Here is an 18,787-nt window from a genome sequence, read left to right on the forward strand (position 1 = left end):
ACCAACTGATCTGTGCCTTTTATACAAAAGCCCCCTCTCAAAGCCAGTATCACTTACTACCCCCACTCCCCCTCTCCAGCGTTTGACTCCTCTTTCATTCTCTTTCTCTCTTTTATCACACTTTTTTACCCCCTTCTCTTTATACCAGCTCTCCTTGGCTCTGTCCATCCCCCTGCCCATCTGGTCCTTCTCCCTCCCTTCATCCTTCTCCATCTCTCTCTTCTCCAGCCACGTCACCCGCTACTGTTAGTCATCTCTCGCCCCAGCTTTTCATTTTAAATAATTCACATTCTCCTGGGAGAGAGAGACAAATGTGTTCTTTTTGAGCCCAAGATCTGATGTATTTATTTAGCCGGCCAGCCATACAACAAGTGGGCAAACAGCAGGCACATAAATACACACTCGGACCAACAAACAATCCCTCACACTAATATAAATGTAGTAACATTGCCATGAGACATACATGCACACACGTGCGTGTACTCACGGAAAACAGGACCAGCAGAATGTCCCTTGGTTATTGAGTATGTGTGCTGGAAGGAGGCCAATCATTCACCTCACCATTCCTCCCCCTTCCTTCTTGTACCTAGGGACACTGATGCAAGGAAAGAACGAGAGGAAGCAAAACAGGGCATTGTGGGTATGGAAGGAGATGAAAATATTTTTTTTTGGGGGGGGCGGGGGGGCGTAGGAAGAGGAATACACAGCTTTGCAGAAAAGAGCAAGAGAATTCTCATGGTTGCACTATTTGTTAGTCACTCCGCATAAGAGATGAATGCATAAAACATGAGTTGTAAAAGCAGAGGATGATTTCAAACACACACACACACACACAGTGGTGGTGTGGTGAGATGACTGTGAGACATAGGAATGAGGAAAAAAAGAGGAGGATGGATAACGTAAAGTGGAAAAAAAGGAGGACAATACATGGGGAGAAAAAGCAGGAAGAAATGTGTGATGGGTGAGAGAAAAGATGAGGAGGTTGGAAGCTTAAAACGGTAAAAGTAAAGGGGAAAAAGTTGACATGGAAGGAAGAAGGAAAAGTGGGAGGGGAAGTAGTAGAAGAGAGCGCAGAGAGAAAAAGACAAGAGGACTTTGGCCACAGGCAGAATCAGTGCGAAGATGGGGATAAGCCCACAAACTGCAACATGTTACCGCCGTCCTTCCTCTCTGCCTCGTCTTACCGCTTTCAATCTTCCACACCAGACTCATGAATTAAACACGGCCGACATGAATGCATCAAAGTTAGAAAAGGTTGGCATCCGACTTAATCATGTTGCTAACTCACACAACATGACAGCCTCATTTCTCTCTGCCTCGCTCATGACCGCTGAGCTGAATCAAACATTCAAGTAAGGAAGGAAATATCCTAGAATAAAAACTCCTGGATTTATAAGTAAGTGACAGGTATGATGTTGGTAAAGCACAAAAAGAGATTATTAAAACAAATAAGCTTTCATGTCTCGTTCTTTGTTACCCCGTCTTTTTGGATATTTTCCAAGCATTTCTTTACCGCATAATCATTCGTGGCGGTATTGCCAAGGGACTATACAATACCTGTGTTTTCAGTTGTGCATGTTACTTACTGTAGTTAAAGAGCTTGTGATTAAATTATCAGGTAAACACCTAAAATCTATTGTAAGAAGTAGAAAATATCTCCCTGTGGGGAAACTCTGTTGCAATGAGTGGAGATTAACAGCACAGCTATTAAGCACAGCACTATTTTCTCTCCTCCAAGGGAACATATTTACCTGACTGTACATCTGAGCAGCATATTATTTTCACATAATGACATTGTGCAAGTTTTTTTTAAGGCTGCAACTAATGATTGTTTTCATTATTGAATAATCTGTTGATTATTTTCTCGATTTCTGAAAATCCCAAAATGCAACCTTTAAAGGTCTTATTTTGTCTCGGCCATTAGTCCATAACCCAAAGAGTTTACTATCACAGAATATCTCAAAACGAGTAATCGATGATCAAAATAGTTGCTTATTAATTTTCTTTTCAACTAATCATTGCAGATCTGAAGTTTTTTATAAAATATCACTATAGTAAGAAGATATATCTCCAAATCTGGTGATTGAGATTTTTTAGATAAGAGGTGGTATTTCTTCAGTTTACTTCCTAAGTTACTGTAAGTAAACCATTTAAGAACCTGTTGGGTTATCTGAAAAATTAATTCCCACAAAGCTGAAACCAAGGCTGTTTTTCTTAGCTCATGAAACATACATGGTTTCTACAAGACAGCAGCAAAAATATCCAGAAAGCAACTTAAGGCCTCAATATATATAGAGAAGAACTTGAAAGTAGAAATATGAAACATACAGTATGGTCTTGCATGTATGTCAGTCGTAACAAATAACAGCAGTAGAGCTGCGTAGATACACTAGTATGGAAATAACTGGAACTATTAATAATATATCAAGATAGAAGTTAACAGGAAATATGTATATTATTTAGAGATGATGTATGCAATCATTTGTTTACAAGGAGAGGAAATTCAACTCATCTAGTGTCCCAGTCGAAAGATTGCTGCCCCAGCTGCCTCTGAGAGCTGTGCACACTCGTCACTTTGGGCCACAATAGCTTGCACAGGTGCAGATTGTGATTCCCCCTCTGACACACAAAGGTTGGATGAGGACAAGCTGCTTCTTAGCCTGAAGATGAATTTTAAGTCTTGATTATGTCAGACTATAATGCTCTGCATCCTGAAGTGACACAGCGAAGTGACGCTGGTGCCCGAGACAGCTTACAAGTGTTTCTGTGTGTGTGTGTGTGTGTGCACATGTGTTATGTAAAGAGAGAATTAGTCAAACAGTGAAAGAGTTTGTCTCCTTTTGGCTCCAGGGAACAAAACAGGAAGGTTTGGGATTACAGACATAAAAATATGTGCAGACAAACACACATTTATACTTACTGGTACCTGGCTCTGTTCTCTCACATCCCTTCTCCTCTGTTGAAAATGATACATCGTAGGTGAGAAGGCAGCGCGTAGCAATTGCCCTGCTGTCCCACAATCACCTCTTTCCATCCCCATTCAACCTCCCCTAATAACTTTCCATCTGTTCAAAATTGATGTGGGATCAGTGTATAGATCTGTCTGCCCCCACTTAACCTCAGTGAAATGTACTTTTTTTTTGTCGAATTGGCCAGAAGACAGCAAGCACAGCACATGCACGCTACTTAGGAAGCAAGTATTAACAGGAATAACATTAAAGTGATAATTATTTTTAACATACAGGTCTCGGTGCAGTCACAGAGCTGAAATAAAAGACGGCAAGCACAGCCGTGCATGCTACTTAGAAAGGAAGTATTAAAAGGAATGGCATTAAAGTTAGAATTACTTTTTAACGTACAGGTCTTGGTGCGGTCACAGAGCTGAATTAACAAAATATCTTAGTCGAAGGTAACTGCAGAATTAGTCATTTAAAAATTTTGTCCCTCGTTCAAGCGGCTCTGCCAGCTCCACTTAGTGATGGGGAGTTCTCAGGCATTTCATCTTTTTGGATTGTTCACGTGTTGTTGTCACAGGGATATCAAAATGTCATTGCAAATATTTCCAGTCATCAATGTACTAAGAGACATGAATACCGTATTCCAAGATGTCGCCCCATTAATTGCAATGAAAGTGGCTCCCTAGATGCATAATATACACTGAAAAGGTTCTCAGGTCCTCATGTTCTTTTAATCAATAGACCTTGTGTATTACACCCCATTAACACCTAGCCACTTCATGTGCCTTAGGTGGATAAAAATTTCTATCTAATATCAAAAAAGCCAATTTTCGGTACACAGCCTAGCAGCTCCAACACCATGTCTACACAGGAAGCGCAGCGTGAACAGCACGTTTACCAGAACAGCAGCAGCAGTGAGTGCTCTGTTTGTGTGTCTACACTAGAGGCGTTCAGGTACGGTGTTGTGTAGGTCACCTGCGTTTTGGAAGTGCTAAGAGCCAAATACACATTCACTGTAGTTACTCACGTAAAACAGAGGAAAATAGATTTTAAGCCTAAAAATACACTTTTGCTGTTACATGACCTGTGTAGATGGTTTGATGGATTAAAATAGGAGCAAATCTATTCTGTTCAGACACACATGCAAGATAGACGACTGAAAAACTTGGCTGAGGCGCTTTTGGTGTAGACCCAGTAGAGTAAGTCTCTGCAGTTGTCATTTATTTAAGGTAAACCTTGGATATCACAAGCTTGTACAACATTATTGTGCATTCATGCAAAGGTTTACGTGTGTGTTTGCACGTGATGGGTCGTGATGCCATCACTGTTTGATGCTGCTCTGTGTATGTGGCTCTGTGAGTGTGCGTGCGTGTGTGTGTGTGTGTGTGCCGGCTGTTGTCTCTGTATTCACAGCTCGGCTGAGGGGCCTGCCGTGAGGACAGAGTGCCTGTGCCCCTGGCTGCACAGTGAGCCTGGCATGCCAGCTTGTGCCAGCTTGGCTTTCCATCCCCCTGCCTTCCTCATTTTGTTGTCATTTGTCATCACCCTCCCTCATACACACTGACACACACACACACAACCCACATCCCAATGAAAATGGATGGCATTTCGAGGGACGTCTGCGCCTCTGTGCTCCATGTCCTCCCCCCCTACATGCACACGCACACAAATGCACACGCCCACACATATGCATGTAAACGTACAGCAGATTTTCTTTCGGACACGTGCATTTGCATATCCACACACTCTATACAGCTCATGCATGCTCACGTGCATGTGCAGATACAAACAACATCACATATGCGTGCTCAGACTTGGGCTTACTCCCACTTCCTCAAAGGCTCATGTGCGTTATTTGTCCATAACCCACTCCATCTGTTTCTGTCTTACTACTGAACACACACACACACAGGCACACAGTCATTGTTTTGATGTATAATCATGCATAGTTCCACGAACACCTGTAGTCCTCACACTGACTAGACAAGCCATAATCCCTCTGGACAGGCTCATTAGCACTAAAAGCACTCACACATCACTGGGCAAAAAACATTAAAACATAAATCTAGGCATACACTTAGGATGAATCTTATTTAATATTCTGATTGAGATGTCAGGGATTTTGTGTACACATTCTACCCATAATTGTCTCATGCTCACTTTACACATGCTGACGTGTCCCTTGGTCTTTCTCTCTCTCTCTCTCTTTCTCTATTCCTTTCTCGTCCTCTCTCTCTCTCTCTCTCTCTCTCTCTCTCTCTCTCTCTCTCTCTCTCTCTCTCTCTCTCTCTCTCTCTCTCTCTCTCTCTCTCTCTCTCTCTCTCTCTCTCTCTCTCTCTCTCTCTCTCTCTCTCTCTCTCTCTCTCTCTCTCTCTCTCTCTCTCTCTCTCTCTCTCTCACACACACACACACTCACAGTTGGGCACAGTGTGAAGTGATTGGCATCCTGAGGCGAGTGTTATGGGTGACATTTCCACTGTGCTGTGGTATAGAGGTCTCCTGCAGAGCCTCTGGTCCACTGGCACACCGAGAGATTTAGGGGTAGGGGGGTGCAGGGGTGGAGACATGGGGAGAGAGAGAGAAAGAAAGAGAGAGAGAGAGGGAGGGAGAGAGAGGGAGACAGAGGATAAACACATTTACATGCATGTGGACAGAGACACATTAAAAATCAGACACCTTTTAACCCTTAAAACTACTAACTATAACTAATCATAACGATAAATTCCTTAACTTAATCCTTTACTCTAATCTATGTGTTATCTACTGAGCCTAAATCCAAGTCCTACCCTTAAATACCTTTGACCTTAGCAAACACAGTTCCTAACACAAAGCTAGATCGTATAAGAGGTAAAAACCATATATGATTGCTCTGTGAAAATGTCTTGACCCTCTCAAAAATAGCAAACCAGGACTACTAGCACACAAACATAAGTAAACACAGAAATCAAGAGATGCTTGGAAGATTCTTTTCTGTCTTGGCTTGATGAGGTTTAATTTCCTGTGATGTCCTAACACCACCGAGTAACAAAGAGGAAAACTGGCCCACGTGATCTGATGATAGAAGATCAGATCTTTTAAGAAGTGTCTCCAAAGGATTTAAAAAAAAAACCCTGCACCTTCATCTCTCATGTTTCTCTGTGTTCATCTCTTGCTTTTCTGATTATGTGTACTTTTTTAGGCTTCCCCCCACCCAAGTGGCAGCCATCATCACAGCTGAGTGGTGAAGCTAACACAGAAGCACACACATTCATTCCTATAATGGTCACTAGATGGAGACACGAGTCTGAATGTGGTGAAGTCGGGTCAAAAATACGTTAATATTTGTTTTGAATATTTCTTCTTTCGCCGCAAGAAGTCATCCTTCACTTCTAAACTTCCAAACTTGGATCTTAGGATCCCGCCAGACACCTATGAATGATGTGAAAAACCGCAGGCTACATCCACGCATTATTATCTGAAGTCCTTTTGCAATCTTTTTAATATTACAACATGTTACAACGCACACCTGCTAGACTTTTCTCTTGTAGCTATCAAGTGCTCTACTTTCCCTTTTCTCTTGTTGTCTTTCTCACTGTCTCTCTCTCTCTCTTTGTGTTGTGTTGTTTGCCATCCGGAACAATGTAAATCTACTGTTGAATTAGTTATTTTCCCTTCCTATCATCCATCACGCAGGACACACCGAGAGGGCGGAGTGCGGAACAGTGAGAGTCTGTGTGGTGCAGTGAACCATTGCTGTGTGTGCACAGATTGAAAAATCAGACACAGGAAAACACACATGTTCACATAGGCCTGCTCATGTACATTTTTGCTAGGCAACCAACACACACACACACACACACAAAGTCTTGCATGAGAATTTATTGGTTGACCTGCTCAAGCACAACATACATGTGTACATTACACGGTGCGGTCCCTCCATTGTTGTCTTTCTTGTCTTTGTGTGTGAATGTTTATGCCAAGTGCAAGTTTGCTTGGATATACGAATGTATTTAGTGCAGTGGACTGTTTCTTTGTGTCCATAATGCATATATAATACCTGGATGGAAATAGACAAACACACACATACATGTTTGTTCACACGTCAGTGTTTCTTCTCATTACACATGGAAACTCATTCAAGTGATGTGTGTACATGTGTGTGTGTGTATATAAGTACATTTGAATGCTTATATTGTACCTTTGGCTTGGCTTCTGGTTTGTAGTTTACTGTATATACTCGTGTGAATGTGTTGTTTTTGGCTCTGAGAAGCCACACACACACTAAATCAATCGTGTGCGTGTCATGTAGTTTTAACTGGCCCTGCCAGCGGTGATGGATGGTGTATTTATGAAGCCCCTTTCCGTGCTCTGGATCAAGGACTGCAAGCATCATCCAGTCCGACGGAGAGTAGGACAGGTGGATCAAGGGATGACAGAAGCAAGGATGGAGGGAAGGAGGAAGGATGGATGGCTGGAGAGAAGGAGGAGACAGCAGAACGGAAGGATTTAGGGATGGAAAGAGAAAGTTGGGGGGGGAGGGCGGGGGGTGTGGAGTGAGAGAAACAGGGCCGCCTGCTTGGAGGGAAGGTCATAGTCAGCAGGGAGGGTTGGAGTCCTGCTGAGCCAGGGACACGTCACATAAACACACACACACACACACACAGAGTTGGGCTGTCTTTTAAAACTGAAAATAGTCCCACATTCTCTGTCGGTCACTGATAAGCATTAGTTACCTTTTCAACATTTCTTTTAACACACCTTAAATAAAATGAAGAAGACGTGAGGCGTCAGCTTGTTATAAGGGTCTGTGATAGATATTTATTGTCTCTCCTGCGCGCCGATGAACCTGACAGCTCATACCTTCAGTGTTTACTGTCCTAATGCATGCACACGCTCGCACACACACACCCGCACACATGCAAGCAGCAGCCTCGCCCCTCGGTGTTTTTATTTGTCCTTCCCCCCGTGTTGTCTCATCTAGCCACCCTCTTCCATCCCGTGTCGTTATTCTCATTTGGCACAAGGATAAATCTCATCTCAGTTTATGAGGCAGCAATTGTAAGCCAGATAGAGGTAGATAGACCAGCAGTGAACTATTAGATGGAAAGACAGATGGGGCAGAGGAGGGATAGACGGCATAAACAAGCAGACTAGCTGCTAAATAGAAAGATGAATAGGCAGGCAGGGAGACTATAAGACAGACAGACACATTTGTTAGCTGTTAGATAGTAAGACAAACATGACAGCAAGCATGACAGGCTGGCAGGTTGAAGACTGAACGGAGGCAGATTGAAGTTTTAGTTACACGACCATATCTCGAAGTGGAGCTGCTCTGGAAGCTGAAATAATTAAATCGGTTGTGTTGAAGCCCAACTGGTGGATCCAAAAATCAGTTTGTTAAATATTTTTGTCTTTATTAGATAGGATATAGTAGAGAGATGGCAAAAAAATTGGGGGAGAGAGGGAGTATGAAATGCAACAAAGGACCCTAGCTGAATTAGGACCTGGGATGTTGCAATTACATGGTAAACATTTTAAACCCCCGTGGCACCAAGATACCTATGAGAATGCCGAGCTAGCAAAGTGGGAAATAAATTTGAATGTTAAATGTACTTTTATTTTCCAATATAAGTACTTTTTTCATTTATTCACGGTGATGGAGTTCACCCTGGAGTAGATATTCCAGTGGGATCGACTACACCACTACGATAAATGTGGCAGAAGTTGTTTTGCTTAAAAGTAAGGTACGTTCTTCAAGATAAATGTCCTCTGTTATCAGTCCTACACAATAAAACTGCCTTTGCTGAGCTTGCTGTACTAATTATATCTTTTTATAGCAGTTGCATTTAAATATAACATATTAAATGATTGCAGTATCTCTATATCCTTAGGGAATGGTAATTTTCACAATGACAAAAAGGGTTGATTTTAGTGGAATTAAAGCCAACCCCAAGTTATTCCCCTTAATAATAAAACAGATTTAAGCATACCTAGTGTTTAATCAATAATTGATGGCATTATTCAAAAAATCCCTTCAATCCGATTTGTTAATTTTTAAAGAAATTGACCACTTTGTCTGCACCAATACTCTAGATGCCTTTCTTTCTGTCTACCAACCTGCTCAGCTGTCACGGAGGTGATGTCCTCTATCAGGATAGGACAAATTGACCTGGCCCCCGGGGCTGCCTGAGGGGACACTGCTGACTGTTCCTATACCGTCTTCAGTGGCTGTCATCCGCGGAAACAGCTCTGCCAGCACATCTTACTTAACCAACAGGGGAAAACAGACTCACAGAGAGTTTACACTAAATGTCAGTGAAGAGTATTAAGTACATGTTTTACTTCTATACAAATGAAAGAGTAATGCTTTTTATTCTATTTTATTATTTTTTTTTACAGGTGCTTTAATTTCTAAATGATTTCCTGATTACAGGGGAAGTAGAGGCAACGTTCTCAGACCAGTTCACTTCAGAAAGAGCCAGTAAATTGTACAGCAGTTATGTAATTGTAGAATTTATTAGAGATTGTTGATATCCAGAGAAAAAGTGACAGTAGAGACACAGAGACAGGACATGCAGGTACAGAGACAGGAATGCATTAAAGGTCTCCTGCCAGTATTAAACCAGGGATGTTGCATTTATAAAGAAGGTAAAAATCCAAACAGCTAAAACCTTAATAACAAGAAAAACTGACAGAGATCCATTTTTATCTAAGTAACGGTAAATTTATAGTTGAAATTTTATTTTTATTGTATTTGCTCACCATCTTTCCAACTATAGAAAGACATATAGAAGTTTTTGCATGTATATGTATATGTCTTGGTATAATTAGTACCAAAGGAAACTCATAGGAAGGTTGGGAAACTATGGGAGCATGTGAAATAAAGCATTACCAACATTTGCAGGAAACATGCTCAAAGCCAGACTGAGTCATTGGTCCTTACTGAGCTTTGACTAGTGGCTCTGGTAATTCTGGTAATAGCATGCTGTACTGTTGGATTTAGCGAATATGTGTCTCAAAGCGTGGACGGTTTTTAGTGTCATTGGTTTTGTGTGCGTGTGTCTTGAGGGAGTCGTGTTAGTGGCAGGCCTGCTTTGGCGTCCCCTCCATCTGTGTGCTTTGTGCTATGGTTCCCCAGAGGCCCTTACACACTCTCTGATGGCGCATCAGAAGCCTCCACCTATAAACACCAGCATCAATAACTACTCTCTCTCTTTCTTGCTCTCTCACTCTCTCTCTCTTCGCTGGCTGACTGTTGTTTATATGGCTGTAAAATTCAATTAGGCTGCAGGGGAGCGGGCCGGCCTGCATTACTGCCTGCCAGGGTGACATTTCATTTGCAATGAATCATGGGCCAGAGGAGGACTGGGCCGGCGAGCAAAACAACACTTCTCCTCCTGTCTGTCCCCTTCTTCTCTTCTCTTTTTTCCATCTCTCTCTCTCTCTGCACTTCTTCGCTTACTTTATACCCTCATCCCGTTCCTCCGGTGCATAAACCCTCCCCCTCTATTTCTCCCCCTGACATGTGTTGCTGAGCAAACCTCCAGAGCTCACTCTTGTTTACTGTCTGCTGTCCATGTGAATGTGGTTGTGTATTCACCACTGCTTTTATTTTCTCAATTCTTGCTATTCTTTCACTTAGTTTGTCTCAGTCTCTGTTTGTCTGCTTCTCTTTCTGCTACCTACAGCTGCCATTATATCACTTTTATCAAGTCACCTGATGTTTTGTCCCGTCGTATTACTCCTCTTCTTTTTATTTTTCTGTGATCCTTCCCCTCAATCTCGATCTTAACTTCCAGTTAAAGAAAGCTCGAGTTTCAGACAATTTCCTTTCTTGCTTCTTCTGCTTCTCTCAAACACTCTAGCTGTCTCTCTCCAGGACCTCGACATTTCAGATCCACCTCAGCTCCGACCAAAACCTCTTAAACAAAAGAAAAAATGTCATCATCAAAACTTAACATGCATTGCTTTGCCTGACAAAAACTGTGTCAGGCCCCTGCCACCACCGAAAGGGTTCAGACAAAGACGGCTTTGCTTTTGGACATGAAAAAGAATTAGATATAAGATTCTCTGAGAGCTCTTGAGAGTGATGGATTTAGGGAGTTTTCCGCCTGTACGGTGTGAATGTGCTGACTGTATTACTATTTAAAAAAAAAAAAAAAAAAAAAAGACCACAGAGAGAAGTGTGAGATGAGAAATTGGCTTCTTGTGCTCATTAAGGCAATCTAAACAGAGTAGAATGAATAGGATGGCACTGAGAAAAGTACGCCGTACAGCTTTAAATGAATGCATAAACTGTCGCTCTGATTACACAGCAAAGGGATTCTACATAAATTGAGGATAAACTGTGAATAATCGAATGCAACGACATCCACGCTGAGGAGGTATTAGTCTCACCCTTGGAAGCCTGCTTTTGAAAACATACCAGTGGCCTTGTAGTTTTGTATTCAATCTACCACTCGTTTTGGGTTCTTGCCTGTAATTCAGGGAAACCCAATGTACACTATTAATAATGCATGAATAGTGCACTGTTTTTTTTTCTTCTTTTGTTCTTTCCTTGTGTACAAAGTTTGGGTGTTTTTTAGTTAAGGTTTGTTTGTGTGAGGATAGGAGAGCGTGTGGCATTTGTATTTCCGTTACCATTCTGTAGCAGAGTTTGTGTCTAGCAGGGCTGCAACAATCAAAAGCCTGGAACATACAATTTTGCAATCAATTGCTTTAGTCAGAAAGGTGGCAGAAAATAGTGAAAAAACGTCAATTACAATTTCCCAGATCCTAAAGTGAGGTTTTCAAATTGTTTGTTTTCTCTGACCGTTAGGCCAATACTCAAATATACTCAAATTACCAAAATATGAAGCAGAAAAAAGCAGCAAATCTTCACATTTTGAGAAGCTTGAACCAGTGAACGTTTGGCATTAAAGGGACATTTGCTTTCATTACAAACAGGATCTTATTTTCATAGTTTCAGCCATCAATACTATTGAATATAACCTTGTAAATTAACTTCTGAGTGTGGCGACATTGCGAAGTTAGATGGGTCTGACACTCACACAGGTCTAACAAATCAGTCCTTGTTAACCGTCCTTCCTAACATCCGTCACAGTTTACAAACTGACTTTCTGGTTCACCTTTGACCTCTCATCCTTGCAGTAGTTGTGCAGTTTTCCGGTGCAATGAGCAGTTATTACAAACATCTTGGGTGTGCTCACTTTCTATACCTCCAGCTTAAGTGTTTTAGACTATCTGGTGAAACTTTTGGAATTTTCCTCTCGGAGTTAACCAGCTATTCAAATTGTTCATTCAATTTCTGACTGAATCAACTCTCATAGTGAGTGCTGAGATGTCTTTCATCTAGTGATAGCCTGCGAAGATAACCTGTCCCTCCAGTCCTACCTAACACTCTGATTACTAAGATCTGAGTTTTTGTGTGTTCGCAATCCGAGCGGTTCCGTCGGTGTGTGTGTGGAAGAAACAGTGTCCGCATGTCTTGTCTTGATACTGTGATTATCATTCCTCATAAGACGCTAAGCTCTGTCCTGAACACTTTATGCTCCTATAAAACTGTCCTGTATCCTGTTTACCAGCCATGTGATAGTCAGGTGACACAGGGAATGGCTGGGAGTGCGGGTTGTTCGGGGGAAGCGGGATGGAGGCGGTAAATTTACGGCGACACCAGAGTGGAGGCGGTGTAGGAGGGGGTTGGGGGGTGGGGTGGGGGCGTTACTCCGTGTGACACTTCCGATAAGGCCAGCTCAGGGAACAAACGGTAAATTCTTTGCCTTCTCCCACAATGCATTACAGTGCAGCGGGATAGAGTCGCTACTGACCTTCAGGTGTCAGTATTTGCATGTTATCAGGCAGGTGTGTGTGTGCGTGTGTGTGTACTTGTGTTTGCGCATGTATGATTGTTCTCTGAACTCTGCCAGCTTAAAAAAAAAAAATCTCATTTTATATTCTGTTTGAGATGCTCCATGCAGATTGCTTTTATAATGCAGTTATCATCATGACACATACACATTCATACACAGAAACACACACTTGTACACATGCAGGCAATTTTGCACTCTAGATTATTCTCTCTTCACCTCTCTCTCTGTTTCCCCCTCACACACACGCACACATACACATACACACACTCACACTAAATGTCCACAGTGAGTTCGTCCCCGCTCCCAGTTTAGGGATGAGCCCCGTAGGGAAGGTGATCTTTATTTAAATCCAGTTGTCTGTGCTCACTCCTAATCTCCTCCCTCAGAAAGAAGGGATTTCTCTGCTCTGCTCTGCTCACTGATGTGATTTACACCAGGAGGGGGAGGGAACGGATGGAGGGATGAAGGGGTGGTGGTAAAAGTGAGTGATGGGAGATGGATAGGATGCCGGAAAATGTTATCTGTCTTTGAAAAAGACTGTGAACATAAAGGGAAAAGACTGCAAATGAAAGATCAGAGGGTTTTGAAAATCCACTGGGAGAGAATACGACACATTTGTGCATTTCTGGTGCTGTTTAACTGTAGGTTGAGTGTATATGATATATGTGAACTTCCATCACCATATCAATAATACTTTCTTCTCTGAGTCAATCAAAATGGAATGTGCAGACGTCACACACATATTATATATCTGAATCAGCGCAACGTACAGTGTCGAGTGATAGCAGTTTTTCAGATGTCCATTGAGGGAAAAACAACAGATCTGTTGCAAAATTACATGAAAGGCAGCCCTTATTTCTTCAAATCTTTTTAGACTTAGAATATGTATAATATCACTCATGTGCCAAATAATGTCATTCTTGAGAAGCCTAATCTATCCTGAAATGTGCATACAGCATGCCAAGGTAAAATAATAAGTGACTCTGCCAAAAACCTGTAATTAAAGGCATTGAAAAGCAGTCTATAGGCTTCAAAGGGTTTTAGAAGAGCTATCTGAAATTTGCTAGTTAGAGCATGAAAAGTTCTTAAGTCATTTAGAAGAAGCGCATCATCTGCATAGGTTTCTGCAAAATCTTGTATTATTTTCTTACCATTTACTTTGTTTGTATTTGTGTTGTATGGATTTGATTAGTCAGTTATTCCCACCTAGAGGATATTCCTGCATGCATGTGTTCTGCAGCTCTAATTAAAGTTTGACAAATACTCTGGGTGACACGCAGCGTGTTTCCCAGGCATTCTGCATGGTCAAACAGCATTACTGAGATAATTCCTATTACTCCTACCACCCTAACTGTTCACCCCCTCAAGTCTCCTTTCAACTATTTTTCTCTCTCTCTCTTTCATTCACTTCCTCTCACCCTTTTGCCAACTTTCTGTCTGTCTTCGCCACTCTTCTTCACCCTTCAGCCGTTCTCAAAGACAAAAAGTTTTCCACCCCTGTCAGAGGGATTGGATCGATCCGTCCTCAGACCTCCTGCCAGAGTCCCCGACTGCTGGGCTGAACCATTAAACTCCCTATGGGGGGATTATGCCTTGTTCCTCTCTGTATTCCCCTTGACTTTTCTTCTCCTGCTTCCTCATGGCTCCCCCATCCCTCTAACTGACACTCTGATACCTTCTGAATCTCTCTGCCTTGCTGTCCTTCGTTTTTCGCTCGGTCCTTCCCTTTGATCGATACCTTTGCTTCCTCTCCACTTTTCTCCCTGCTTGTCTGGGCATCTCCCAGGCCTCTTCGCCCTTCAGCTGCGGTGTGTGTTCATATATGTGTATGTGTTTGTCCGATGCCCTCCCTGCTACTCACAGGAGGAAGATGCCAATTAGTGCACGGGCACAGGATAGTTTGGCTGCAAGCTGCTGTGCCTGTCTTCTCCATATGACTTTTTTGTGTTTGAACAGCAACTCATTGTAAACTGCAACAAACATACAACCACAAAACTTTGCAGAGATTAGTGTACGTTTGTGTGTGTGTCAGCGTGTATATTCGACACCGCGGCCCAGAAGAGCCCACCCCCCGATAGGGTGAGTCAATACACAGTGTGAGAAAGGCAATAACCCCCGGTGGCAAACCTCTTATCTCTCATCTCTTTTCCCCTCTTTATCTCTCTCTTTCTGCCTCTCCATCCCTCCGTCTCACTGTCTCTCTCTCTCTACCCCTCTCTCTCTCTCTCTCTCTGCACTTCCACTCGTGTGTGTCTTTGACCCAGAGGACGCCTCATAAACACCCTTGGTAAGAGGAAGCAAACAAAACAAACAAAGTGAGAGAAAAGGAAAAAAAAAAAAAGAACAAATCAATAAAGAAGAGAACACAATAGGTTGACATGGTCGAGCTCTCGGGAGAGTTTGTGTATGTGTGTGAGTAAGAAAGAGAGTCTGAATGAGAACACCTTGTCAAACACTGTTCGAGTCAACCGCAACGTGTGCTGTCACCTCGTGATCACAGGCATTGACGAGTTTGACAAATCACAAACACATACACATACTATACATACAGATAAAGGGATATTCGTACAGTTCCCTTGACCAGTCCATAAGCCCTTATATCATTCTCTCTGTGTCTTTACACACTGTCGACTTTCCTCGTCTATTTGTGTGCATGCGTGTGTGTGTGGTGGTGGTGTAGGATTTGTGTTTTCCTCTAACCCTGCAGAACTCTCAATTCCTGTTGCCCTGCTCCCCAAAGACACATTTGTCACTTTGTCATTTGTCATTCTGGAGTCCCTACGGCTGGCTGGCTCCAGTGTGTGTATGTGTGTGTGTGTGTGTGTGCGCGCTTGTGTGCTCTGCTGGACACAACACAGCTGCAGCCCTCATTACTTCACACCTCACCCCTCTCCTCTCCTCATATAATCGCTGTCTCCACAGTTTCCCCCCTTCACTCTTCTCCAGACCTGCCAACACTCCCGTTTTTCCCGGGTTTCTCCTGTATATTCACCCCCTCTCCCGCTGTGCTCCTGTTATGTCGTTTCTCCCAGGAAGCTCCCTTAATTTGCGAGGCCCTCGACCTTTATTATGAATAATCGTCATACACACGGATCCATAAGTTTGTCTGACGTTACCCAAGTTGCCACATCATCTATGAAACACAATCTACACACACAATCCATATAATTTCAACCCATCTGTCACCACAACCTGATTCAAGGGGCATGTGCACAGCTGCTCTCTGCGCAGGCAGTCTTTCCTCATGTCCTCTGTCCTCCTCCGTCTGCTGCTGATGTGATTCACTGCCTGCAGATACCGCTGGTAGAGAGGAGGGGCTGGTTTGTCTAAGCCTGCAGCTAAGTTTACAGGAATTTGCCAGATTTTAAGATACGTGGCAAACTCAGATAAACAGTTAGGCTACATACAGCTTTTGTGTTATTAGCTTAACCAGCATGCTGTCGTTGTATAAAACATACCAGCGGTCGATGGGACACAGCGGGCAAAGCAGATGAAAATATTGCCTGAACAGGTGGTTTGATAAAGTACTTATTGACTTTTTCCTAACTCTCACACTTGCCGTCCTCTTTTCCATCTATAACTTCCTCAATCTCTAGATGTCTCCTACACAGCAGGACAATAAGGTTTTCTTCTCAAGTCCCTCTCATGCTCATAATCATGCATGATAGTCTTTCTTCGATTCAACCTGATAATTGGCCCATCTGCAGTCGCCTGAGGTGCCCCATGGGTTTACAGCATGGAGTGAAATGCAATGATAGGCCTGTAAATCTTTCCAAAGATTGCATCATCAATTCTGCTTAGGGGGGTCAGTTGACCAAAAAGCAAACATTTTGCAGTCTGGTGTCCAGCCATGCAGCCATGGAGTTTCAGTTTTTGCTACATTTTAAGATTTTCCTCTGTGAGATTTCAACTCCAAACCATTAGAACTGAGGTGGATGGGAAGTCTTTTGTGCTGCAAACAATATATAAAAATCTATATATGTTTTGAAAATACAACAGCAATCTCTCTTTCCTGGAACATTGTCTGTTATTCTGGATAATCCACAGATCTTGCAGTTTTTCTTCAAACTACTTTCTACTGATGAAATAGCCCCATCAAATTCCATTTGCTTCCTTTGTATTGGGATGGCAGCATAAATCTTACAGAAGTAGCGTCACATCTCAAGAACTGGGAAAATGAAGCCAAAACTATCTGCATGGCTAATCATCTGCATGTATTAGTAGTTAAAACACTTCTAATAAAGGTTGGAGTCTAGACTTTGTTTTTGTTTTTACTGGAGTCAACTGTGAAACTGCTGCTGAACAACACATTCAATGATAGTAATTAGAAATCAGAAAAGTAGAACTTTTGTTTATAATCTAGTCAACGTGCACTTGTAAACATTAAAAGTAGTAAAATACAAAAGTTAGCCCACTGCATTAGCAAAACATTAGACACAGTTAGCTATTATAATGGCTACCTTGGTTAGCAGTAAACTGATCTCAGGAAAAGTGAATTAACAAATCACAAATTGACAATGACAAAACAACTGTAATAAAAGAGTACCTCTAATGAAAGACTAATGTTCCAGCAAGCACATGTGGACAGTAGATTAAGAATTCCTGTCAATATTTGCTTGTCTACAGATCTGACAAAAAAGGCGGTTTGTAACAATGTCAGTTAAACTCTAACCAGAACAATACCAGTAGGGGTTGCTACTAGCAACAGAACAGAACTGACACCAACTGCTAATGACAGAATTGCTAAACATCGCTAGAGATTAGTGAGAAAAATATGCTTTTTTTTTTGTTATTTGGGTGAACCTATCCTTTAATTATTCACTGATTCACCCTTTTTTCATTTTGTATTTCTTTGTCTCTCTTGTTCACTTTCTCTCTCAGGACCGTGGCCATCACTAATTCATTCCACCCGTTACCCCTTTCGTCCCCACCAGACTCGATGCCATATTTAATTCATCACTGTGTTTGTGTGTGAGAGCTTATGTAGCATTTATTGCATTAGCATTATGATGAAGTAGGTGTGTGTGTGTGTGTTTGTGTGTGTGTGTGTGCTGCTGTAGGCTAACATGAATGGAAGAGCTGGAATCAGGGAAATATAAAAGGAGAAGAAAGAAAGAGGCCCTGGCAACCCTAACGAAGAGAGTTCCCAATGGACACGCTAACATCTAACGTCTTCCTAGATCTCCTCCTATAGCATGAAACTACCCTGAGGCACAGAGGAAAGGCAAAGTTGTACATACACACAACAGACATGTTCCACACGCTATGTAAAAGCTGGACTTAACACACGCATGCACACACACACACACACACACACAAACACGCAAACTGGCATGAGGCGTATATGCTCCACACGCTACAGATTAGCATACATGCATGCACAGGGGATCACCCCACCTCCTCCACATACTATAGCCTGGATATTCCAATTACCCAGCTGTACACAAACACTCATTCATGCCTCAAAAAACACACACACATCTCAGTTTTACGTATGTAGTCCCATGCCACTCATTGTGTATTCACAGCGTTGTCATGCTGTCTTTATCTCAGCTGAAGACTCCTCAGAGCCGTGCGTGGTGCCTGTCACAATCCCTTCACCTCAGCGTCAGTGAAATCTTCCCAGGAAAAACACCATCATTAGCTCCTCCTCTAGGGAGCTCTCTGCAGGGAAAAAATAAGCGGGTCTTAACATTTGTTAGACAGCGGACGAGCTGGAATTCCTATTCCACTCAATTTGAGGAATGAAACAACCATCAAAGCCCTATCACTGGGGCTCGGATGGTGGCTAGAGGGCTCTATTCTATGCTTGTAACTCTCACTGATCCTCTGTCAATTGATTAAAGAAGCGACATTATCATCGTTTTTCCGTTGAGTTGCTATTCTCAACTGTGAGACAACAAAAGAAATGTCATCTTCTTTGTGATATATTTTACACCTGTGACTGGCAGTGCATTTTATCAGTAACCAAGAAACTGCAAG

At 42.4% G+C, this 18,787-nt stretch overlaps 1 protein-coding gene across 4 annotated transcripts in view; it reads left to right on the plus strand.

Moving 5' to 3' along the window:
- Positions 1–18,787, plus strand: part of LOC121912715 (ephrin type-A receptor 10-like) — a 154,555-nt gene that overhangs the window by 46,337 nt on the left and 89,431 nt on the right. The window contains exon 4 of one of the 4 annotated variants that reach the window (XM_042435064.1): positions 17,866–18,229. The exons of the other annotated variants lie outside the window; for them this stretch is intronic. Within the exon in view, the coding sequence (XP_042290998.1) occupies positions 17,866–17,870 (5 nt within the window). The 3' untranslated portion in view covers positions 17,871–18,229. Of the gene's footprint in view, positions 1–17,865; positions 18,230–18,787 lie in introns of those variants that run through there. 4 annotated transcript variants of the gene reach the window in all.

This window comes from Thunnus maccoyii, chromosome 15 (genome assembly GCF_910596095.1).
Source record: "Thunnus maccoyii chromosome 15, fThuMac1.1, whole genome shotgun sequence".
In the NCBI taxonomy this organism is placed as follows: Eukaryota; Metazoa; Chordata; class Actinopteri; order Scombriformes; family Scombridae; genus Thunnus; species Thunnus maccoyii.